The 27,453-nt window shown below is 36.1% G+C and overlaps 1 protein-coding gene across 2 annotated transcripts; it reads right to left on the reverse strand.

The window, feature by feature from the left end:
• Positions 1-2,408: 2,408 nt before the first annotated feature.
• On the reverse strand, positions 2,409-27,126 carry LOC123313712. Of its 2 annotated transcripts, XM_044898695.1 has the most exons (26): positions 26,956-27,126; positions 26,763-26,863; positions 26,073-26,245; positions 22,554-22,752; positions 21,830-21,971; positions 20,295-20,545; positions 19,207-19,374; positions 18,505-18,632; positions 16,865-17,110; positions 15,788-15,993; positions 15,307-15,484; positions 14,359-14,592; positions 12,906-13,220; positions 12,594-12,743; positions 11,809-11,904; positions 11,543-11,761; positions 11,097-11,246; positions 10,623-10,768; positions 8,055-8,273; positions 7,771-7,998; positions 6,939-7,016; positions 6,562-6,880; positions 6,070-6,281; positions 5,463-5,797; positions 4,617-4,843; positions 2,409-3,912 (listed from the first exon to the last, which is right to left on the reverse strand). In XM_044898695.1, exons 1-26 carry the CDS (start codon positions 27,090-27,092, stop codon positions 2,620-2,622), a joined length of 6,150 nt encoding a protein of 2,049 aa, XP_044754630.1. In that variant the 5' UTR covers positions 27,093-27,126; the 3' UTR covers positions 2,409-2,619. The 2 variants fall into 2 exon arrangements, with proteins under 2 accessions (XP_044754630.1, XP_044754631.1); XM_044898696.1 differs by lacking the exon at positions 16,865-17,110 and having other exon boundaries at positions 2,410-3,912; positions 26,956-27,125.
• Positions 27,127-27,453: the final 327 nt, after the last annotated feature.

Raw genomic sequence — 27,453 nt, forward strand, 5'->3', positions numbered from 1 at the left:
TTTCACAGTCGCATACGAAGGACATTGATCACTAAGCATATCTTCGTAAATCAGCTCACCTTTTAACCCTTAATACAGGTACTTGATGATGGCTCGATACTCCAATTTTTCGATTTCCACAATTTCGGTGTATATCTTATTTCTTTTAATTTATTGCGTAACTCTGGTTTACTTTTTTGACCTCAAACTTCACACTGACACTTCAAATGAGTGATTGTTCGTTGATATAGTAATGCAATATTTTTTTTATGCATGGAACTGGTCTAGGCTAACTAGATATCAATACATCCTCGTATAAATTTTACATCTGCTACTCAGTTGGAAAATTAGCAGTAACAAAGCCAGATGACGCCTTAACAAATCACAGCCGTCTGCAGATACTGCTTTGGCTAAACTATAGAAATCTACAAACTATCTAGCTGCTAAATATTTGAGACATTATGCTGCATGCATAAAGAAAAGACAAATTCAGTATGAATGAAGTACTGCCCAATCAAAGGATCCAATGTTTATGAAGTTCCAAGGTATAGTTTGAGGTGACCTCAAGCTTTTTCAATATAGAGAAATATCAAATATATGCACCACAAAAAATGCATTAGTAGCACTGCAATAGCCATTAATTGTACCAATGTTCAAAATATTTTCCTTCACATATCCCGAAATTATATCTGGAACAAAACAAAAAGTACAGAGAAGACGAGAAAGAATAGGTAAATAAATGAGCTTTCATCAAACTGACTGGAAGATTTGGTGATCAGTTGAGAAGAAACAAATAATAATTCAATACATCACTGGTTCTCCAATGGCACTGTGAGGAATATCAACTCTTCATCGAAATCTTTTGCTAATTTTGGTGTATGATTAGAAATCCTTTCAGTATTTAAATCAATAACAGTCAAAATCTTGCTTGGCAATTCGAAGATTACCTCGAAAAAGCAGAGTTTAGATAACGAGCAAACAACCCAAAAAACTCAAAAAGGTCAAGATACTAAAAGTCACTTCAACTTTATTCATTAGTATAGGTATAGATTCCTCACTCTTCATTGATAGGAATTCATTACCTATATTTATAGAATCATAAGGCTATAAAGAAATGAAAGAAATGGCATAGCCGATTTTTTTTCAATCTTATTTTTTTTGGAAAACCCTGGTAGATCCACGAATTGCCAGTGTATTCAGCTCGATGATGTCATTCTTTATTTTTTGAACTTGATAGCCGATAAAATTATATGTCTCGATAATCGTGCACATTATTCGCAATTTGTTGGAACCTAGCTGTTTTCATTTCGACGGAATTAAGAAGACGTGTCTCTATAAATAGAGATGTGAAAGAGGCTGAATTCTTCTTTCGATTTGCACACACCGAAATAATTGAACTAGTGAAGTCAAGGTTGAATTTACTAAGTATATTCGCATTAGGTAGGTAGCAACCAATCATTGATAAATAGGTTCATAAAGAAACAAAGGCTGAGCTGCAGTTTACTGAGAAATTGAATAGTCAATAAATTAATTCATGTTGATTGGACCTTTTTATGGAAGACTAAAAGTACTGTTTACACTTTACCAATGTTGAAATAGCCTTTTTTGAAATAATTTATTATTTTGCATTGGTTATTGTTTAGTCACCCACAAATTGTGATTTGAAAAACAATCTTGTTCCATATTTTCAATTCAATCAAATAGGTCTTTCTTTCTTTCCGATTTGCTGAAAGAACAGGGTGATTTACAAGGGCTGTTCCAGTAGGGTGGCATGCCTCCCTCCCCTCCCTCAGAACTAGAGAGAAATATTTATTTGAATATCGAAAAATCATTTTATCTCCCTTTTCAAATAAAAATCAAATTCGAAGTATTCTTATTTCAAACATATAGCTTATATTACAAATATCATTAAAAACCTTATAGAATTTCAAATATATAAAACTATGCCACTGCATCGAGCTCGATAAAATTTCGAGATTCGTTACTAGAAGAGTTGCTCTTTTAGAATATGTATCATATTCAGATCTACAATTTTTTTTTTTTCGTATACTTGCCAAGAAGATGGGGTCAGTTAAACATTCGTCCAGACCTAAAGGTTGCACCAAGGTCAATGAAATTTCGAGATATAGTACTAGAAGATTGGCTCTTTCAGAATATGTATCGCATTTAGATCTACGATGATATACGCGTGTCGAAGATTGACCTTCAAAAATTCCCAAAAAGATCAGGTCAGTTAAAAAATCGTCATGACCGAATGATTGCACCGAGATTGATAAAATTTGGACATTTATTACTAGAAGAATTGATTTCTTAGAATATCTATGTGTCACATTTAGATCTACGAAGATGCTCCTGGGAGATATGATGACCCATTTCAGTTTTTGCATCACTTTCCCGCACTAATGCAGGAAAACATCTCCTACCTCCCAGAGCAGGAAATAAATCACACTAAAATGAAAATAGGTACTGTAGTAGAAAAAAGTAATTTGACAAGTGGATAAAGTGGTATTTTATACGATTCCCAAGTGTGGATAAAACTTCAATTATAAGAAGATTTTGGATAAAAGACTTTTAAATTGAATCTTTGTCATCATAATAACATGAGCGAAAACAAGTAACAACGTTTATTCTTATCGAATATCAATCTACTTTTTGGGTCACTTCAATATTCTTAACAACGTCACGTATCAACTTTAACTCATAATTCATCTTCATCATTCTCGCTAGATTATCCGCTAGTAGAGCTTCCTCCTGATTAACCATGTCCATCCTTCTAGCTTTACTTTCCGGAGTTTCAAGAATACCATTCACGAGCCTCTCCATCATCAAGAGTCTCCTATTGTCGATCATGGTGAACCCGGAATCTGGCGTGCCTTCCATGAAAAACAACTGTTTCTGGCCCTCTTCTTTATTGCACAGATTCCTCACGGTCCTCATCATCAACCTGTGATCCGATTCGTCCACCCTGAGACCCTTCTGCCGTTTCAGAAGCACACATTTCGCGACGCTAGCCATAGCTTTCATTCTGATCGAGTCGGTTTGCACGCAGTTCTTGTACCTTAGCACATCGTCCTTGGGCGTCACTGTTTCTTCTCGCATCGCCTGTTGTGCGCCAGCCGTCAGGCGAAATTTTTGGGCAAGTATACGCCCCATTCTCTTCAACAAGTCGTATCTCTCTATCGTGTAATCCTTGAGGTTGTATTCTAGTTTTTCTTCAAACGCGAATATACGTGCCTCCATGTATCCAACCAGGATAACCGCTATGAATAAAGTTGTGAGAAACTGGGAGAAGACTGAATACAGGACGGAGAATACATAGCCCAATCCCCTTTCGTTGAGCGATACTTCGTCATTTTCGATTTCATCGAAACCTAACGATATCAACACGAGTGACTTCAGAAGGTAGTATTCATTCCGAAACTTTCCCACCTTTGAACCTAATAAAACGAACATGGTTACGCCGAAGGCAACGAGGAAGATTATATAGTACATAAGCATGATGCACAGAGAACGGGTAGAGAGCATCAGTGTTCTCTCAACTGTACGAAATATCACGCCGAATCTAACGATTCTCCAGATTCTGATTGTAGCTATGCATATCAAGACAGCAGCCAGTATTCGCATCCACGACTCAACGCCAAGTATAGGGAAGTAGTCGACAAAATTATTGCTCGGGTTTTCCTCCAAGCGTCTTACGAATTCTCGCAGTGTATCCAATCTTTTGAAATATAGTCCCAACCAAGTTAAACTCAAGGTGATTATCAGCACATCTACTATGTGCCAAAGGTCGCTCCTGTACCAAACTTTGGTTTTGATTATTCTTATTACTGTCCGGATGCAGAGTCCTAGAACTAATCCCATGAAAACGATGCTGAATACCAGAGCGATTTCTTGACTTTTGGTGCTGTACTTAACCACCCTCTCAGTTTTAACCTGCGAAAATGAGAAGCTGTATTCAAGATCTGCCGGTTGCTAAAAGGCTACTCCAAAAATTATAACTAGAAAGATGGGAAACCAAGCGACTAAAGTGATGTGAGCGTCATCTGTGTTTCAAATGTGCTACTAAGACCTTAGGACTGGTAAAAATATAAATTTAAGGGCCATTCACTGAAACATATGAAATTTCGATTCTCGTACCGCTGTTGGCGCTGTTTATCTAGCTCCTTCTTGTTGCTGATAATTAAATTATCTAAAAATTATCTAATTTCTTGGTGAAAACCTCGAAATATCGAAAACTATTGAAGGATTCGATGTTTCATAATTATTGAAGATGAGTGGAAAAATTATTTGATCTGAAAGCAAGATGAGAGAGCAATATATTGGTGATTCATTTAATTATTATGCATATTTTTTTGACATGACTTTGAACAAGCGCACAAAGCTGCATACTTATCGGCATTGATCTCAGTTTTATATTCATAAGCCCGTTTGCAACAGCCGAGAATTCTCTGGAGAATTCTCAACAAAATTCTCGCAAGAAAACGGCAGAGATTATTTTGTATGCAAGTGAACAGAGAATTCTACCGAAAGTGCGTATGCAACGGTAAATAATTCACGGCGCATGAATTTTCGAGTAAATTCTCTAGAGAATTCTCGGCTGTTGCAAACGGGCTTTAGGTGAAAAAAATATTTCTTACTGTTACGTCCTTATTGATAAATCCAGCAGGGGTTTTTTCCAAAACTACTTCGGCAAAGTGGAAATGGTTTTTGTTAACGTTATATAGGCAGAATTCTATTATTATAGCTCTTGTGAGGGGGTCCAACCAATTGTAACGTTTGAGATAGTTGAAATTCACATAGGAATTCTCAATCGTTCTTCCGAGATAAGCAACATAACCTCCGCTATCATAAAATCCAGCAAGACCTAGAACATAATGTTTAAAAACTCTCGGGCCTACTTGATGAAACTTTATTTTTCAAATGAAAAATGATAACGTGTACATTATTATGGCAAATTCTGTTTATCAACAGTCTTTTTTGATTGTGGCTTGATTATTTCTTCAAATCTGAATTACATCTCATAAACAAGCTTATTTCAAAAAAACATTTGCATGTCACTGTTTTGTCATTGTCAAAGATGGTAGAGTAGAAAGATAGAAAACGAAGCGACTAAATACAGTGACTCTAACGAGACAGTGGCGACAATTGGAAATTTAGCAAGAATATGGAGCACAGATTTCAATGATATGATCTCTAATTCGGAATGCGGATTGGCTCACGTTACGTCACGTGACCAAATCCGCCATATTCTTGCTAAAAGGATAGAAAACGTGACCACTGTCTGGTTAGAGTCACTGTAATTAAATAGCGTTTTCAGCGCCATCTCATTGTCAAATTTGTTTGCACTGGCCAAAATGTAGTCGGTTTTCAGTACTAGAGATATGAGGGCGTTTCCTAACTTTCTACCGAGCTTTCTACCCTATAATCTTTGGTCATTGTATTAATCTTAATGTCACTTATTTATAATTAATCGTTATACTCACCGAAAAACATTTGTCCAATTCCAGCCTGATGCCCCCAAACATAGCCAAGCCTCGACCTGTGAAACTCGGGAATTGTGTTGTTCCAGGCTGGGGTGTAGTTGAGGAAATCATAGCGGAAGAAATAATCCGGTGACCTGCAGGTGGTGTTGAGGAATTTCATCGGAATCGTAACGTTGCAAGATTCCTCTTCCACCCTGTGCTGCCTAAGCCGAATGACGCCAAGATACTTATTGCAGGCGTCTGTTGTCATACCCGGACTTTCGGTAATGTACCTTCCGTACCATTGGTACGATTGGATGGCTGGTATCAGGCCTTTTTCCATAAAAGACTCGAAACTAGAAAACAACGCGGAATTGGAATTCCTCAATTTTTTATTCAAATTTGACTAAAAGTCACGTTAATGAAATATCTCAAAGAAATGCCTCGTACGAGCCACGCCCGAGGCGAGGAATCTACCTAAAAGATAAATCTGCCAGTAAAGGTAGACCTACGGATATACAACTTCAATGTTCTATTAGAGTAGACACTATCTATATCTAGGATTAAATAAGAGGCAATTTAGCTTCCTGAGAAATTTCAAATTTGCACACCTATTGAAATGTCTTACTCTTTTATATGATGTACATTCTGCAGTTTGTGCTTAGTGCTTTTCGCTCCGTTTATCAGTTTCAGAGCTTCTTCGTGGCCTCTGACATCGTAAACTGTATCCTTCTCTGCCAATATTATGACGTACAACAGCAGAATGAACGTTATCATCATGAAGAAGTCATTTACTTGCCAGACCATTTCTCTCCTTTGTCTGAAGTGAATTAGTTTTCTCTGGAAATTTTGGCGTTTTGAAAACCCGATGGATATACAGAGGGTGTCAATGAATCGTTGTAAAAAAATTGACGCGGTGATTCCTCGTCACAAAATAGAGCAGACAGACCTAAGCGAGAAGGCAATAAACGAAATTTTGTTGTTAATTAATCCCCTACAATATATCCGCCTACTAGGCAAATAGAGAGGCTTTTTCTACCCTTTTTCGCTAAAGGTGAAAAGCAGCAAGATAATTTGTTTGCATTTTGAACCTCATATAATGTCTTCGAAATTTTCATACCGCATAGTCAGCTCTGGACATGACCTCGTAAAGGGGGGTTAGTATGGGCCTATAAATGTATCGTCCGATAAACTGATACAAAATTTTCCGTTGCTTCTCTATATTCCTGATGATTTTATCGTAGTTCGTTTTCAGAGGTTTCGCAACGCCCCCAACAAGGACGAGGAAAAAATTATACAGGTAATCCAGGACGAAAACGCATAGAAATAAACCGAATCCAGTTGACACTGTCCATTCCAGTGTTGTCGGTTTAACCATTTTGTAGCCGAATATCATAAGTACGTGCAATTGAATGGCTATGTTGGAAATCAAGATGAACCTGAAACCGATGAAAAATTGAGTGTTGGATGAAACCGTGTTCTACCTGAATTTCTCACCATAAAAGTATCATGGAAGCCGGTGAAAGTGCTTTCGAATCTTTTGAAGTTTTCGACTGAAACTGCAATCTTGAGTTTCTGTAAACGCAATTATGATTCAGTATCCGGTGATTCATAACTATTGGGACATAGGCTAAGGGCAGATTGTTTGGACCAAAATATGGCGATAGGATCAAATATACCTCAAAAAAATATTGCTGTGGCAAAAGATAGAGGGCGTTGAAGTTGAATTTTTTTTTCGTTTTTTGCTAATAATTTCACTGAATAATTTCACTGTATATTTTTTCATCAGTTTTTAACAGAAAAACAATTGAACATTTCAGGGCATCGGAAGAGGATTTGAAGTAACGATTTATTTATTTTATTTATTCATTTCGACGATAAAGCATACTTGAAAACAATGTAACATAAAAAGAATAAACTCAAATTAAATGTTCTACGTGGCCTACTCCGACTTCTATGTCTTTTCTAATTCTTTCAATAAAGGACTTTCGAACTTCGAAGAAAATATTATTCTGTCTCCTTATAAAAACCTCAAGTTTAAGGCCCCTCTATCTTTTTCCACAGCAATATTTCATTGAGGTATATTTGGTCCTATCGCCATATTTTGGTCCAAACAATCTGCCCTTAGCCTATGTCCCAATAGTTATGAATCACCCTGTATATTATTACAGCTATTTTGGCAATGTACAATGGACCCAATATTTCCTGTCCCTTGGAATTTTTAAAAAATTTTTAGCGTTCCATGAAAAAATTCACTATTCATTAGTTCTTACATTATTATTTGACATCTTTGTTTTTGTTTGGATTATAAAGGCTATCTCTTACTCACTTGAATCCTTCCATGATAGCAATATGTGGAAAAAAAGTTAGCAGGGCACTGTATAAGCCCTTGAACCAAATACTTGGACGTAATTTGAAATAGCAATTGGGCGTTATAGTATCTCTTGGTTTGAATTCGGGTCTACCATAAAGTACCATGGTTATCATCATCAAAGAGATGATAACTGAGAGAATTAGGGTTAAACGTTTGGGAAAGCCGAAATTCGGATCGTTTGATCTGAAAACAAGGAAAAGAGGCAATTCACAGATACGGATTCAAACAAAATAATTAACCTCGTCGACAGATGCCACATAGTTTTGTCGAATCTTCCGAAGCTGAGCAAACTTCTGAGCAATTGATACTTTTTTTTCTGGTACTTAATTTCTTTATCGCTAAGAGCAGGAACACTAATGAAGACTTTCGGTTCACCTTCTATTTTGAACCAATTTTTGACCGTAAACATGTACCATTGTTTCGTCTGCAGGTCGCATATGCGAATATATTCGCAGTACCTGTAAGATGGAATGAACAATTAAGAGCTACCAGAAATAAACTGCTTACTAAATTTATTGACAACTATATTGTTAGATCCATCAGGGAATCTGAGCTAGAATTGCTTCTCATGAATGAAAATGTTTCAGTACTTTCATTTTGGTTGAGTTCGGCTTAGCGACTTTTCGACTCTGAGCATGTCAAGTGTATTTCAATCGCGTTCGACTTCGATCTCTGAGTATTCCCTTTTCTGTTCGGGTCGAGACGGAGCATGTTCTCCGATCACGCTCGCACTTCCCCGAGTTTGCTGATAGAGAACGATGGGGATCTGTCAAGTGTGAAGTTGTGACTGCCGTCAGTGACAAAAACTAACGAGTACCTCTTTGAAAAACTGCCTCTGCCGCAGTAATGGAAAACAAAATGATTTTTTCGGACGGTTCAACGAATATGAAGCAAAAATCTCGAAGTTATTGATATTGGAATGATGCCCTATTTGAGAAAATTGGAAGATGTTTTTCAGATTTCAGAAAAATTTTCTGCGGAATCATTGAAGCAATGTAGAATTCAATCTGATATTGAAGAAAGTTGATACCATTTCAGGTGCCTTTACTTTCCTCTTCCTCATAATCCAAAAAGAATTCAACACCAAATCTTATAATAGCATGGTTCAAATTCATTTCGCACTTTCAAATATCAGATAAGCTTTCAAACTAACAAAAATCAAATAGAACAAATAATACCATATAAATAAATGACAAGGATATTACTATTTATTTCTTGGTACATAATTAAATCACACAAGCTAGCAGCACCTCTAGTCAATGGTGACGGCAAACTGAGCTCAGCACAATGAGGCCAGCACCCGGTACCAAATTTCTGTTAAACGTTGGTCGTTGTTTTCTTGAGCTCCGAGGAACTGCGGGAATCTTGAAAGCACCCAAAACAATTTTCAAATCTTCTCATTCTTACATATCTCGTGTTCTACCATATTTCGAAATGATCACTAATTTTTTTTACAAATTGCACTTATCGAATGCATATTATGCATATTACGTCGTTGGTTTTCATCAATATTTCTATAAAATTATTTTCGGAGTGCCAAAATAGGACGCGGCAAAAAGTTGTCAACTCGTCTTGACAACCATTCGAAACTCCTAGGTGATGTCGACAGGGAGCTCCCAGTACGTTCGGGTTTGAAAATGACCGGGAACGAGATCTTATAATGACGTCACGTTCCCCGTGCTCTCTCCGTTCGGTCTGTAGAACTTCAAGCCGAACTCAGCCTTTGGAAAACGAATTACGAAATTTACTCCATTCACTTTCATGAAACCACTCGCTTGGCCATGGAAATTTGACACATTCCATACTGTATACGTGTAGTACGAAAATTATTTATTGTGAAAAATCGATTCTTTCACACAACTATGTTCTGTACAAAAACAAGAACACGTTTATACATATCAAATTCATCTGAACCCGGATTGCATTTTTTCCTGCACACAACAATTATTTGATTAAAACAGAATTTTTTTTTATTCGTCACCTGAACTTTTGTAATATTAATCGATATTAGTTGTGGCAACGTCTTTATGACATTAAAGACATTTCATTTTCAAGGAAATTTCTTCATGGCCAACCGAGTGCTCTTATAAAAGTGAATAGAGTATATCTTGATCTGAAAATTTAGAACTATACAAACTGCTATCAACGTTATTTTAAATGGAACACTCTATATATATTTACATTTTTGAATTTCTTGTTGGATTTGAATAGAAGTTTGATAACACAACTATGTCTGAATTCTCAACGGTTTTCGAGAAATTTGATTTTTTATTAATATTTTGACAGTTTGAGGTACTCACGTGAAGGACTATAGCTCCGTCCCTAATCTATGTAATTGATTCAAATTTGGACTGTGGCTAGTTTATAAATGATTAATTATAAATTAAGATTTTGATGAATTTCTGTTTTGATAATGGATCCACGTTTTCGTGGACCCTGTATATAATATGGTAATTTACAAAGAAAATTTTTAGTGTTTCATTTTTTGACTAGACACAGTCCAAATTTGAATCAATTAAATAGAATGGGGAGGGAGCTATAGTCCTTTATGTAAGTATGTACTTCAAACTGTCAAAATATTAATAAAAAGTCAAATTTCTCGAAAACCGTTGAGAATTCAGACATAGTTGAGTTATCAAACTTATATTCAAATTTAACAAGGAATTCAAAAATGTAAAAATATACAGGGTGTTCCGTGTTCCATTTAAAATAACGAACTTGATAACTGTGCAGAAGAAACGAAACACCGTAATCTGTAAAGTTCTTTTCACGAAGGTGAGATATAACATCGAGAAGTTCCACTTTACCATGTCGGTGAGCTTCCAGAGCAATCAAACCAGAGATGCAGCCTATTCAATCTTCCAAGATGAACTGGCGAAGCCAAAACGAAATAATCTTTTTGCTTGCGTTGAAGCAACTCCATCAGTGGATCGGGAAAGTTTATCACATGTTCCTGTGAAAATATATGATGTGTAGACATCCATCTCTTTGTGAAAACACCCAGTTCTTGGATAGAGTAAAATTTATTCCGTCTGGAAATTTACAATTTGATTTCGATTTGATACTGAGCCCGGAAAATTCAAGGTTGTGTTAAACTACTTACGGCCGTTTTCAATAAACCTATCTATCCATCGAAAGGTAGAGTAAGATCTAAAAAATTAGGTGTCCCACTAAAGTGGGAGAGTTTTTTTTGTGTATTAACAAGGTTGGCAAGAACCGATGAACTCGCCCATTGAGACACAACCACGGAAATTGACTTGGTCGATGTATTGAATAATGACCTGTGATCGTTTTCCTGTACCAAAAAGTTGTATAACGACGTCTGACGAAGTTCCAGCGTCGATCCTTCCTCCTGTCTTTATGATAACCAGGTAGGCGAATCTATTGTCAGCAGGTACATCAGACATGAGATACACAGCATCCTCAATAGTCTGGAGAAAGATAAAGAAAGGATATATCCGAGAAATTCACATTCAGAATATTTTTTTAAGATTCAAATACACCCTGTATATGGATGATTTCCCAACATGAGCGTCCAGTGTCCACCAACACGGAAAAATCATCTATTGAAAGACCCTCCCGATCAATGAGCCAGCTTTCAAACATAATAAATTCCAAATTTGAAGGGAAAAACCGATTATATTCAGGCCTTTCTCAAGGGTTGTAATGAGCGGTTTCGGTTATGACTAATTCATAACGAAAGAGCAATTCAATTAAAATATCTCACCTCATTTTTCTGCACCGCATACACCAACAGAAAGAAGTAGATTCCCAGAACAATACAAACTGCTATGATGACGTGGTAACTTCTTGCTTCCTCTAGTTCGAAGTCTAGACGTAAAAACTTGGGATGTACCTTGAGTTCGTTATACTCGAAAGCTCCAGCTAAAATGGACAGGTGGGTGCAGCGGCAATTGATGGTTTCTTGTGTCGTGGTTATGTATATCTTGAAAGGGTTTATTCAGATAGGAACATCAGAGTTTCATCACTCACCGAACAAGCAAACTTCCATTCCCTCTTATTCGGATCCCAAGACACGCACTTCGGTGTGTATACGGAAAATTCCAGGACTACTTCACCTTCTAATGGCTATAAAAGAACATATTGTGCTATTTATTACAAACGATTGAATTATCTGTGTCAGAACGCGTTCTACAGAGCCCCTAGAAGACTGTTTTGTAACTCTTTCGCTGAGGAAACAGTTCCTGGGCTTCTCTAGAGAGACCATATTACATGACCTAAATTAGATCAGACCATAAATACTACTCCCATGTTTGGAGCGCAGCACCCAGACAGTCATTCTATCTCTAATAACGCAGAATCCCTCCAGAGGAGAGCAGTACAACCTGATTACTATACCATATTATCCTGATTTTCTGTAGGTACCGAAATACCTGTCAGATCCTCAGAAGTTCGTGAGCTTGTACGAGTTCGGAGAACCAGTTGAGTTCTGTGTAGGCTTTGTTACTGTGTACTTACGCCACCGTAGGCACAGCACTGTTAATTTTAACCCAACAGTGCATGGTAGCCCGAACCCGTATCGTCTAGAATGTTTCTTCCCTAGCCCGGGATCGAACTCAGTACCATGCGGTTGCAATATACTGAGCCGACGCTCTAACCACCAAGCTACGAACGCTGATTGCCAGTCCAACTTTTGCAGCAAGTTTACAGTCGTTGAAACGTCAGCTTTAGGAAATGGTGCCAGTTCCAGCACTTGGTAGACATCCCTATGCTGTTCATTGCAACTCGTATTCACCAAAATTTTTCTTTCAGCTTACCTCCTGTTCTTCATCTGGCCTGATGGCTAGCATAAACCATTCGTCCGTATTCTGCGAATGTTCGACGAAAAATTTCTTGTCTTCGGCATTCAAACGTAATGGGTCGTCGAAGTGACTCAGTTGGGGTCTTTCCATACTAACGATTATAACCTGGAGTAAAGGGGAAATTCAAAATTGTTGACATTAACGAATATCAACAATTTGGCAGGCTCGACTATAATAGATAATTTTTCGTATACATGACAATTATTTTATCTCGTATACTTCGTATTTAATTTTGTCCATTATACGAACGAATAAATTTAGACTCACTTCGAAGTTGTCGCTCTCCCCTACATTCAGAAAATCTACAAAGAACGATTCCTCCGCCCTCACTTTTATCATAAAAATGGAAAAGTCGTCTTCTTGTGAATCCGAGGTTTCGTCTGTCGGCCTAACAATGCCTCTGGATATTTTCTTCTTCACTAAGTGTTCGAACACTTGAAAAGTAACGTTCATCGGCTGGTCTTGAAACTTCGTTATATCCTTATCCTCTGCCTCATCTCTTATACTCACTTCGATAACATTCGTGGGTATCTTGTAATCCTGTGATGCTGACCAGAAAGGATCTTTCCAGTAGCTGCACACCTGGAAAGGACATCAGTTGTGATTTTTACACGGAATTATCAGATATTAAACTTCTTAACATCCTAGCACCTATTGCAAATAATGTTAAACCGATCCTTGTACTTAAAAAGAGTTAAGAGGGTATTGTCTCTTATTAATTTTTTGACCTAATTTCTATATGGTACACAATGAGCACATATTGACAATGGGTGTCACTTCGCGGGATTCTGAGGCCCGTTTGCACCAATAACCCTTAAAAGAGGTACTTAACTAAGCGTCGTTTAAAGTTAATGGATGCTTAATTTTATTCCCAGTTGCATGACTGTAGCTTAACAGAATCTTAATTAATGGGGCCCTTAAGTTTTTATATCCAGTGATACTTCAGTTTTTTATTTTGGTGCAACTTCATCCTAGTCCAATAAAGCCATTTCATTGGTTGGCCGGTTGCCGATGATCGTTGTCATTTCATTAACCTTAACTTTATTGTCCTGTCAGTCAGTTTCAAGTAAATTATTATATCATTATAAAAGAGTAACAACTTTTTGTTGTTGAATTAGCATTATTATTGATAATAAAATGGATTGTCAAATAAAAGGTACCTAAGTTTATATAAGTACAACACTTTCTTTGTAATAAGGTCTTATGTGAATTTGTTTTATTAATGTTGAACAGGAAAATGTCCTTATTGTCGTTGTTAGTAGGACTACGGTGAATAATTGCCAAGCAGGTGGTGGTAATCTACAAAGAGCACTCAACTTCTCAACAGATGAAAAGAGTTTGTTGCTAACTATAGTAAGATTTGTGACACAAAATTGAAAATAAAAAGACTGATGGCATTGCAATGAAGGCAAAAGAATTGGTTTTCAGTAATGAATTCATTCAATTTTCAAAGTCCATCAAAAGAAAAGTTCAAAAGTTCAACAAATTATTTTAGGTTAGAATCCCGCCCTCAAATATTTAAGTGGTCATTACAGGAGCACTTAAATTTAAGGTTAGCTTTAGCCATTTAATTGTCAGTTAACAGCTGGTGCAACGTAATTTAAGTTAAGTGCTCATTTTAAGGGACACTTAACACTAATGTGTGTGGTGCAAACGTTTCAGAACTTCGATGAGTTTTAAAAGGTGTCACTGTATTTGTAAAAATTAGAAAAAATATTACCCGCATTGACAAAGTTGAGCGAAATTTCTCCAGAAAGGGGGTAGGATTTATAGTAACTTTATGTTGATGGAACAGGACCTTCACCAATTTGGCTCCGGTTGTTTTAATCACCGAGAGTATGCTTCTGTCTCTGAGGACTACCCATGGTTTATCCATATCTGTTTTGAACGAATGTATCAAAGCTGCACCCATATCATCACAAATTTCCATGATATTCTCAGCAGAAGACAAGAACTGGAAAAAAAATTATGATGTTGACTATACCCAATTTTTATTACGGAGGTGAGAGATATCCAGGGTGTTTTGAAAGGTGAGGCTTTTTTTGACAGAAGGTTGAAGTCCTCGTAAAGGTCATTTCACCAAGAATTGTCTTTTTAAAATATTCAAGATGGCTGGGCTACAACACCTAGGAATTCGACAAAATTTCATAAAATTTCAAGTAAGGCACTGTGGAAGGTGTCTCCGGCATCTGAAAAACGAAACAAAACAAACCGAGTCTAACTGATTAGTTGCATGAGTTCACTTGAAAAAATTTATGTATCGTCCGATTTGGGGTGAAAACAGTGTAGAAATTGAGAGAGTTTATCGAAAGTGCTTATGTTAACAAAGTGCTGTTATTGTTACTCGTTTTCACCCCAATTTTTCGACGATTGTTGGAAGGTTCGAACAAGAAGAAGATTGTGATGAGCAATGGGAAAAAATTGGTGAATAATTGGACGAATATTATTGGTGAGATTTTGAACATACTATGTTTTTACACCTGCTCCTTTTCTGTCTATTTGTATCGAAATAAACCACCGCATAAAATCGTTCAAGTTACTAAATAATAGGAAAATTAGGCAATGAAACACTAACATTTTTTAAGGAATGCCGTAAAAAGAGAAGTAGATTGGCGATAATATCCAATGCCCTCGTCTCATCTCATATAGGTAATCCAAGAGTACTCACATCGTTCACTTTCATTTCTATCAGATCATCTGCAACATATTGAGGGTAATCCTCAAAGGTTTTCTCCGATAGATTCAGATTTATTGGGAATGGAGTAGTAATCTGTATTTCGATAGCAGTTTCGTTGAACATTTCATAATACGGAGGTATTTCGGCCTCGCTACAAGTCATGAGGTTGCTGAAAAATGTATACAAATATCAAGATCTAAATGGAAATGAATAAAGGTGCCTACAGATTACTCTGACGTGACGTGAGCCCACGTCATAATGCGCATGATTACAAAATCCAACGAAGGACTTTGCGCGGAAGCGTTCAAATTGTTCTGACGTGACGTGGTATTGCACGTCCAGCGTCACGTCAGACCAGTTTGAACGCTTCCGCGCAAAATCCCATGTTACATTTTTTAATCATGCGCATTATGACGTGGGCCCACGTCACGTCAGAGTAATCTGTAGGCTCCTTAACTAGTACGTTTCTCACTTCGTTATGTCTGAAATTTCTCTCTTACTGATCGAGTCGTACTGATCGTTTTCTACCAAATAAAGTTGCTGTTTCGACACGGTACTGCATGTTTGAGAAAGCATTTTGGCCATATCTGGATCAGATGCGTGGTCCCTTTTATCTTGTGCAATCATCGACAGTACCCCACTGATAGATTTCGATAAATCGATGTCTTCAATGTGTATCTAAAAAAATTCAATTATTTGAAGTGTTGCAAAGTTTCTCAGATGGAATAGGATTCATCTATAATGGGTTTATCCGCTCAGAGTATTATTGATTAAAAATAATCGAATCCTACAACAAAATTGAAATGAAATATTAATATTTCAAGCTTTGGAAGATGTAGATTCCACAGAACAAAATAATAATCATTCAGAACTCTGGATTTGGGTGTGAGTTGAAAATGATGAACAAAATCTTCTGTATTTACTACTTTATAAAAAAATGCTCTAACGGGTAAATTGGTATTTCAAATTCACAACCTTTCAACTTTTGAGAAGAGTGGTGGAGGGTGGTAGGGTTTTTTCAAAGGCAACTCTAACTTTTTGTGCCACAAATAAAATACTGATATTTCTGAAGTATTATAGAACACATGCCTTTTTCGTAGATGAGCAATTTATGAAAAATAAAATAATTCAATTCTCTTCGATTTTTATTTCAGATATTTCATCCATTAGGTTTAGTTTATAGTTTGATAAGGGGGTTACATGTCACTGTCACCTGGAGGTATATGGAAAGGGCATGTTGCCTCAAAATGTGTATATGTATAAAAAAAATCGAATTCGATAATTGCAACTATTTCATCCCTATAACAACAAATAGTCCTCAACAACAACATATATGGCACAAAAAGTAAGAGGTTCTATTTGAAAAAACTCAAGTACCCCCTTCCCCTTGCAGAGGATGCCTGAAAAACTCGTCGATTATTCGAGGAAAGTTGCGTTAATTAAAAAAAAATTGACGTTTTCGATCATTATTCTACAAAAAAGGAAATGAATTTTGTGTTGTATATTGCGTAGAGATCGTCTGAATGCAGCCGAAGAGGTATATCCTTACTCCTGCCAGATCAGCCAACATTTTCTTTTTCACATCTTTAACAATTTTTTTATCTTCCTCGGTCTTGATGTGGAGTTTAGCCATTTCTCGCGCAACGACATCAATTATTTGAACAGCGGCTTGATGGTCACCTTTCTTGATCAGATCGCTTACTGATACAGTATGATTCGTCCTACCCTCATAAATATTATTCAAGTTTTCTGCTGCCGAACTCATATTCTTAACATCTTTTATCAATGGTACTATCTGGAAAAATTCAATTGAATTTTTTTCGTATTTTTCCTCGCAAGCAATCCAGAAAATAATTAAAATTCGCATATTTTCCCGAATTCATGTAATCAAGGTTTATTGAATTGAAATTTGGAATACGTAATTCTCGACGTGAGAAATGAATACCTACATTCCATGCCAAATTAGAGGTTTTTCATTTTCCGGTTATGGAAAATCAGATATCCTGTTACAGTTTATACAGGCTGTCTGTAAACAAATGCGAAGGACTTAGGGAGATGATTTCTCGATGAAAATAAACAGGGGTAGTTTCTATAATTTTTTTTTCAAAATCGACCTCCCTTCCGAGATACAGCCTTTGGAAGGCGATGACGAGTTGACAGTTTTTAATTTTTTTTTACGGTTTCTAAAAAACACTAAGTTATAAAACTATACATAATACGAAGCACTTAGTAGATGCTACTCACACAATTTTTTTAGATCTCATAACTTTATTATTAGGGGTTGAAAATTACAGCCCCTCATGATTTCCTTCAAAAATTGTTTTCGTGGGATAGATTTTCGAAAAATAAAATTCTCTTATGGGTTCCCATCAAATTCTGGAGAAAAAAGTCTGTTGCAAAATTTCGATAGAGTCGATACTTTTCTCAGAATAAATAAAAACTTACAAGCAGTTCTGATCACTGTTCATTCCATTTCATCCATAAAATGACTTCCTCCCGCTAAAATACATGCATTAACTCTCTGCCTCATAGACCTCGTACACTGCTGTAAGTTTTTATTTGTTCCGAGAAAAGTATCGACTGTATCGAAATTTTGCAACAGACTTTTTTCTCCATATTTGAATGGAAAACCATATGAGAATTTTATTTTTCGTAAATCTAACCCATGAAATCAATTTTACACGGAAAATCATGAAGGGTTGTTATTTTCAACCCCTAATAATAAAGTTATGAGATCTAAAAAAATTCTGAGTAACATCTACTTAGTGCTTCGTGAAAAAATTAAAAACTGTCAACTCGTCATCGCCTTCCAGAGGCTGAGAGGCTGTATCTTGGAAGGGAGGTCGATTTCGAAAGAAATTTTTAGGAATTACCCCTGCTTATATCTCCCTTACTCCTTCACATTTGTTTACAGACACCCTGTATAAGATAAGTCAGAATGAAACCCCCAAACATTGTACTCAGATCAGTATTCTTTCTGAGTTAAAGATTTAGAAAGTACGGAGGAATAATGAAGACAGGAACAAAGTCAATCGATATTGAACTATCGGTTACATTATAAAGTTGAATATTGGCCTATGGAAGTCAATATTCAATGCTAACTAGCATACCTCGTCAAACGCATAATGCATGATCTAACACTAACATTTTCGTTAATAAATATTTGAATGGGACATAAACACAACTTACTTTGACCTGGACCTGTTGCTGAAAATAAACATCGTGAATATCTTCTAATTTGGCGAAGACTGTTGCATTCTTACTAGACACTAAGAATTCTATATCTTCCAGATTCGTTGCACTGGCCGAGAAGACAACTAGAAAATTGAATATCGTGTAATTCGCACCAACTGATTATTGGCCAATAGATCGAATAGATTGAAATAATCTTCATATATTGTAAGGAAACAACATCATCTTTCAAACCACCTTCCATTTCCGATCGAAAGTTAATGGATTTTTCATTAAATTATGGCAATGAGGTGAACTCTTGCTCAACCCAAAAAAAATTGAATTAAATTAAAAAAGGAAAAAATCATAATTAAAAACAAAACATATATATACAGTTGGAGTGCCTATGAGTAGTTTATGGAGAACTGGACATATTTGAAATCTGAATATTGGGTTAATAATATTTTTCTAAATTCTCTATTGAACTAAAATAATTTTGGAGATTTCGGTTATAAAGGGAGTGGAAATAAGTGGTTCAATTTTTTTTTTTTATTTTTACGTTTCTCATATGAAGGATTATTCAATTCTGAGTTCTGCCGAGAGAAGAAAAAAGTACAAGAAAAATCTCCTGAACGTAAACTGTGAATATCTGAGCTATTTGATTTTTCGAGTTTCCTCAACCTTTCACTACTGCTAGGTATCAAAATATGTGGAACTCACCAGTTTCACCGCTCTTAACTTGTATCTCGAAATTCTTCCGGGTCTCTTTATCGTAATCACATACAACTTTAAACTTGGTTAGAGGTGTTCCTTTTGGGGGGACAGCCTTACAATTTTCTAATCTGGGAACACCCAGTACTGTGAAGGACGTTTGGCCCAAAAACACTTCTAAAACGAAAAATGATCTGTGAGTCGATATCCTATAACAAGGCTTTTTTTGAGAGTCGAAATGATTGTCGATACTTGATGAAAATCCATTATTAAACTGAAAAAGTGAATTAAATGATTTGTACCAACTTGAGTTATTTTACAACCTTTGTCTTTGACTCAATCAACGATCAGCTTGACCTCGATAAGTCCCTGGTATTTGTTTTCAACTAGTAGAATAAAAGAAGAAAGAAAATTGTATTCACAATAATAAAAGTACCCTCATATCAATACATACATAGGTACCTACATCCTATGTAAGTATATGTAGGTATATGAATTTGAGAAACATCGCTTTCAAAAAACTGCCTCGATTTTCTACATTTTTTTTTCACCCTCAATTGCACGATACAACAATTATGATTCTCTCAAAAGTGACCTGATGCATCTAATCCGATGAGCTTTGTACTGAACCATTCATTGTCCAGCCATATGTTTATGTTTTGTTTCGTTTTTGCGATGCCGGAGTCACCTTTCACAGTATCGTACTTGAAATTCAATGAAATTTTGTCGAACTTCCAGGGGTTGTATCTCAGCCATCTTGGATATTTTATATGGAAAATTTTTGGTTAAACGACTTATTTTGATGAGTTCTACCTTCGGTCAAAAAAAGCCTCACATTTGAAAACAAATTTTATATTCTCATTCGTTGCCAAATAATTCAGTATATCTTTAGCCACCTGAAGATACTACGGTGATAGCGAAACACGTGTAAAAAATGGTTAAATAACTCATGTCAGTGAAAATCATACAATTCAGTTTTCTAGTTGTGCCGGAATGAATAGAAGAACACTGAATTCCACCATTCAAAAAATCATTTTCTATTCGATTACCGACACCACAAAGTTAATTCCATCCAATAAATAACTGCTCCCACTCACCATCTTTGATATCACCATAGATAGCTTTGACCAGGTATTTCGCTCCTGGCTCCAATTTCATAGTTAAGCCATACGGTTCTGCGAAATTGTTAAAGGTAGCAAGCAACATTCCTTTATCATCAAATAGAGCACCACGTACTTCTTCTTTCTTATATTTGTTACAAGGAAAACCAAATTGGCATTCCGCTAAGATAACACCTTCCTCATTCGGATCCAGCGTGTTGGGATATTTTCCACAAAATTGGACGCAGCTTGAAAATGAATGAATTCATGCTTGGATAGGTCGGATATTATTTTAAATTGCGCAACTGTATTGTTATACAGCTATATTATGAAAATATAATGAAACTATTTCATTTATCATCATTGCCATTGCCGTATCCCGTTACCGAGAATAAATCTACAAAAAGATAAAACGATCAAACTTATAATTTCTTAGGGCTACTTGTGACTGTATGCCCTCCTGAGGTGACTGAAGAAACCCAACCGTAATCTACAGATCCTTCCACACCCTGCGCATGGAGATCTCTTAAATGTTCTTAAAAATCATTCTTCCCAAAATAGAGAGGTAAATATCGGGGTTCCCCAAGGTTCAATGTTGGGGCCTATTCTATTTATCATCTACATTAATCTAATCTAGATCAATTGCCACTTTTTTGTTGTCAGTGACGGGAGTGATGGAGGACTCAATGATGTTTGTTCGGAAATAATGAAGCACACATTGAATTGGTGTATAAAAAATAAGACTCAAATTGTTCGATTTCACAATAGACAGAAGCATGTTCCACCGCTTGAGGTAAAGTTAAATGACCATGATGAGCCGTTGCCTCAGACTGCTTCTCTTAAATTTTTGGAAATGATTTTGGATGACACCCTTTGCTTCAGAGATCATTGTGAGTCTCTCTTAATGAAATTAAGCTCGCAGTGTTTTCTATTTCGTAATTTAAAAATTGTGTTGGCTCCAGATCAGCTGGCATTAATGTACATGCGCAGGTGGAGTCACGTTTGAGGTATGGCCTACTATTTTGGGACAATTCATCTTTGGCTCCGAGTCTGTTAATCGCGCAGAAGAGGATACTGCGAGTGATTGCTGGTGTCTCCCAATTCGTTTCCTGTAGACCACTTTTTGCAAGATATAGAATTCTACCTCTCTCGTCTTAGTAAACACAGGATCCTAAATAATTCTTTCTGTTTTTCATCTACGTTATTTTCTTCTTTAAAGTACGAAATTAAGCACTTGTGGCCTTCTCCACCACGCCAAGCTAATTGAAAAGTAAAAACAAAAAATAACTTCTCCTGGAAAACCATCAGGGGTGTTTTCGTCACAACCACGAACCGTATTTTGGCAACATCATCGTACTTCAGAAAAACTGCACTGTTCTTTCTCTTCTGTGGATCTGTTTGTTGTATAAGTACCTATATTCTTTGTACTCATCGCCCTTTTGCTGACGCATATTAACCCCGTCCGTAAATATTGTTACCAGAGCATTAATCTACCGTTTCTGAACAAATTAAAAATCTCTATAGGAACTTACTTCACTGCAAAAGGTCTAGTGTCATCCACCAATATGAACTGCTTAGCGGACTGCCAAGAGGTTGGCAATGATCTTACTTCCACAGTGATATTGAAACGTGCCCCTTGGGTCGCATATTCCCTTGGCACTTTCACCCTATAGTCTAAAAATATTATCTATTTTTCAGGTGGGTTATTGCTTTCTCAATAATAATCTGTTACATAAGTGGTATATGCAGTGTTTCTAAAGGTATGGTGGTATTTTGTGTATTTTCCACTTCATTGATACATTACCTACCAAGTACACAGCTTATTTCAATAATTTCACATTTATGCAGAAGGAACCATCATATCAAAACTTCCAATTAAAAACATGAGTATAAAAGAGTGGAACAAACGCGCACCATTTCATGTTCAATTGATTAGAAGTATAGAATATGTCCCTATAGAAAAATAGAGTGGATTCAGGTAGAGAAGAGCAGAACAAAGGAGAATATAGTAGAGTAATAAACAGTGAAGTGAAGTGGAGTGGAGTAAGACAAACTAGAGTAGATACAACATATGAATGAGTTGTTCGCGTCCCTAATTCTCACTCTCTAGTTTCTTTTGAAGAAATCACGTAGATCAATAATAATCTACGAATGAAAAATGAAGATGTTACATTTTGAATATTTTTAAACTATTCATTCTTAGAAGCTCAGAATAAAAAAAAATATACTCGTAGATGAATGAGAATAATTTCTTACTTCCTGGGAGTGCAAAATCTTCACAGTAACTATTCGAACTAGTACACTTCCATCTAAACTCCAAGTCTATGTTCCTGTCTTCTAAGTCATTATTCAAACATCTAGATCCGTCAAAGAAAAATTTCTGTCCAACTCTTACGTTTCTGTTCAATCTTCCTAGATTTGCTGTTGCATTTTCATGTCTTATGTAGAATTTACACTGGAATTGAATGAGAAATTAGAACTCAAGTTAACTGTTCACGTCCCTTCGTGGTTTGAAGAATGAATGGGAGGAAAATTATACAGTGTGCTTGACGTAAACTATCCACAAGAAGTTTTGAAAGAAGTGATAGCAATATTGAACTAAAATGACACAGATTACAGAGATTCACAGAGATTTCTCTGTAATCTGTGGTTAGTTCAATAATGCAGTAGATCCCTGATTCCCAAAGTGGTCCTGGTGGACCCCCAGGGGTCCATGGAAGACTCGATGGGGGTCCACGTTGGCGTGACAAAAAAATGGGGGTTAGCAGTTCGCAAGCGGGGGTCCACGAAAATTTATCTGGTTTCGATAGTGAAGAACTAAAATGTTGGTTTTATTTCACCTATCAACGTAGGCAGATAATATTTTGAGAAGTTCACCGACTGTTACTTGTAAATCTTTCATATTCCATATTCAGTACAACGTGTCGAGACTTGAAAAGGGCCGCCTCTGCCGTCTGCAGCGCTTGGTTGGAAATGCAAATACGAAATACGACTTGTGGTGTGCAAGCTTTCAATCTTGCACGGACTTGTTGGATTCTTCACTAATATAAATACGAATGCCAAGAATCAACGTTACTCATTTGTTTCCGGAATTTCGAACAGAAAAGTTAAGTGAATCGATTTTAGTGTTTGCCAGTGTCGGAAAAAGTAAGTACCTACATACTAATTTGGCTATTTGTTATGGGTATACAATTTACCGAAATACATAAATCCAAATAGAATCAATGGATATTCCACTTTACATTAATCGGTTCAGCTGTTTTCTTAAAAGTTTATTATGGATCTTAGCAATTTATTGCTATCAATTATTAGAATCAGTTTGCTGCCGGTACTTTTTTTATTTCATTGCAATAATTATTCAATCAAATTCTGTTGAAATAATCATATTCTGTTGAAGAAAACCGTCTTAAAGAAGACTAAAACAGAGCCTTTTTATTTACAGGTACGTAACTGATACGCAACATGGCTGAATCTAAGAAAAAATGTCGACAGTACAGTGTTGATTATTTAAAATTTGGTTTTCTTCCATCAAAGGCAGATAAGCGATTGCCCATATGCCTTTTATGCAACAAACTTTTGAGCAATGACTCTATGAAACCATCGAAGCTCGAAGATCATCTAAGAAGGTGTCATCCCGATAAAGTAGGTAAAGATTTGAAATATTTTCAAACATTGAAGGAAAAATATGAAAAGAGACCCACTGTGCAAAGCATGTTCGCTTCAACGTCTGAAAGTAACGAGGATGGCTTGCGGGCATCTTACAATATTTCATTGCTTATAGCGAAATCTGGAAAACCGCACACCATTGGAGAACAATTAATTTTACCCGCTGTTGAAGAGGTTTTGAAAACTGTTCTGCACAAATCTCCATTTGACATACTCAAAAGAATTCCTTTGAGTAACAACACTGTACAAAGACGTATTGATGAAATGAGCTCTGATATTGAAAGTTTCTTGTGTAATTATCTGCAAACAACTCATTTTTCTATACAATTGGACGAGTCAACTCTACCTGGTAATGAAGCATTACTATTGGCTTATGTTCGATTTGTTATGGACGAAGAAATGCATGAAGAGCTACTCTTCGCGAAAACATTGGACACGGACACTAAAGGTGAATCAATATTCAATATCCTGAGTGATTTTTTCAGGGAAAAATCGATACCATTCACAAACGTTATTTCGGTGGCAACAGATGGAGCTCCTGCCATGGTCGGGCGATATCGTGGGTTTATAAGCCATCTTAAAAGAATTGTACCAGAGGTAATTGCAATTCACTGTGTCATCCACCGACAACACCTCGTAGCAAAAAATTTGTGTGGCAGATTGCACCAATCGCTTCAATTTGTGATTAATGCAGTTAACAAAATAAGAAGCAATGCATTGAATACGCGTTTATTTGCGCAATTGTGCGATGAAAATGATGAAGATTTTCGACGATTGCTCTTACATACTGAAGTACGCTGGTTATCGAAAGGTGCATGTTTAACAAGATTTTACTCACTTTTTGAATCTGTTCTACAGTTTTTGGATAGTAGAGATTCAGATTTGAAAAAAAACCTGATCAATTCGAAAGCAGACATCGCGTATTTGACAGATTTGTTCAAAAAATTCAATGACCTCAACTTACAATTACAAGGGGATAGCCTCAATTTAATAAAAACAAAGGGTGCAGTCTCAGCTTTTCTTGGAAAATTGAAATTTATGAAGCAAAATATTAGTCGGCGAGAATTTTCTCAGTTCTCAAACCTGTCACAGGTAGAATGCCTTGATGAGGATATTCAGACATACGTTCAACATTTAATTGCCCTGCATGATGACTTTAAAATCAGATTTGAAGATATCTTGACAATGGAAATACCACCATGGATCATAAATCCATTTGATGAAACGGAAGTGGGGATTGTAATATTACAAGAGGAGCTACTTGAACTTAGCACTAATGAGGAACTGAAGGTTAAATTTAAAAGAGGATATCAAGCATTTTGGCTGCAGTCAGAAATACCCGAAAAATATCCTGGACTGTGGGGAATTGCGAGAAAGCTTCTGATAGCCTTTCCCTCGTCATATCTTGTCGAAAAAAGCTTCAGTGTCGTCACAAATCTTTTAACAAAAAAACGGAGCAGATTAAATATCACAGAACGAGGAGATTTGCGGTTATTCCTAACAAAACTGAAGCCAAATATTGATAATTTGCTGTCAATCCATCAAGTACATCCCTCCCATTAAAATTATGAGTTTTTTGTCATTATAGTTATATTACGTTATTAATGTTTGATTTTATTTATATTGTTATCATATTACATTATAATATTATTTGTAATAATTACATATTTGAATATTAAAGCAAATATACTATTTTTTTTATCCCTACCATCTGCGAATGGGGAGTTTTCTGAATAAAATAAAAGAAAATTGATTGATTTCTTGTGCTGCCAGTGGATGACGAAAAAGAAAAGTTGGATGGAATCACTTCTTTGATTGGCCAACTTTTCTTTTCTTACAACCATTCACATCACAATAAATCAATTAATTAACCAATTATTCTCAAATTTTTTTCGAAATTCGTGATTGGAACGCAGCTTCAACGCAAATTTTTTTTGTTTGATTTAATCTTCACATTTTTTGTTTTGAATTTTGGGAATATGGTAGAAATGTACGCAGGGGGTCCACCGAAACTAGCAAAATTTTGAAAGTGGTCCATGAGAGAAAAAAGTTTGGGAACCTCTGCAGTAGATCAATAACCCATCCTTCTACAATATATAAATTTTGTACCTTATCGCTAGATGTACTCATTTCATCATTCTTCAAGCTCTTGGCTTTCATTGCGACGTAGATGAAGTGAGTTCCTGGTTGAAAAACTTTTTTGTTAGCCTCGAGTCTCTTCTTCATGGAAGATAAATTGGTAACAGGCTTTTTAGATGACAAAGAAAAAGCATATTTTCCCTCTGTAAAGATGAAAAGAGCACAATGAAACATTAAGCGGTTGATTCATATAAAAATTTCAATTCAACTCTATTCGGGAGAAATATATCACGTGCTGCATGATTACCGCTGTGAATTTCTCAGAACATCATTGGATTCTTATGATTCCATTGTTGTCAAAAAAAATCATTCGAATATTTCTATTTTTGAAAAAAATTAAATGTATTTTATCGCAACTTTCTTCCTACTTCAGTATTCGTATTCATGAGGTATCGAATTAGTTCAGCATCGAATGAATAAGGCATATATTGTCGTATTCCTGCTGCGAACTTTTGGGTTAGTAACAATAATGGGATTTTTTGCATACAACAATATACAAAATGTTATTGAAAACAGATCTAGTAAGCCAACAACAACAAAATTATGAAAAAATTGTTGACTTTTGGATCCCAGTGCGACCTTTCTTTTTGGCACAAACGAATTCCTGGACATCAAGTCATCAAAGATAAGGACGATTCATTATTAAATTCAATATCTCACCTTTCCCAAAATGGAAATAGAAATTCACATCCTTTAGATTACAAGTTTTTTCGTATTTAGCCATGAATCTTTCATTACCAAAGCGGGACACCTGTAAATCGCTGAAACCAATTGAGATATTCTCAATAATGAATTCTTCTCTACTTCCCTGGTGCTTAATTTTGTAATTGTCATCAATTCTGCATGAACCTACCAAGTCGTCATTTTCAAGCCATAAATTGAACAATCCGCGGATCTTATAGAGCGTTCTAATTCTTGGCTTCCCAATGAATGTGCTTCAATACCTTCGAAATGTTCTATCAGTAGAAAGAAAATTAAGTAGGGTAGCATTGAGTTATAAGAATCTTTAAACTACTTCACGCGTCACGACAGAAATACTTAAATGTCACTTTGAGTTAAGACAGGAAGTAACTCAGATAAAAAGTATCAGATTTTTAAGAATGGGATCATATTTTCATTTGTGAATTTTTGATTGATTTGGACAAATTTACAAAAGATCATGGTGGTCAATCATCAATTACTCTTCAACTTATAGAAGTACCCAATAATGATGAATAACATGAAATGTGATTTGGGATTTGGATAGGGGATGAAAACACATGAATTGTTGAATACTCCCAAGTCTCCAAAGCTCCCACCATAACACGAATACTCGATTTTTCGGGTAAAAAATAAGCAAGTGATTACCCTC

The sequence above is a fragment of the Coccinella septempunctata genome, chromosome 5 (genome assembly GCF_907165205.1).
Source record: "Coccinella septempunctata chromosome 5, icCocSept1.1, whole genome shotgun sequence".
NCBI lineage: Eukaryota > Metazoa > Arthropoda > Insecta > Coleoptera > Coccinellidae > Coccinella > Coccinella septempunctata.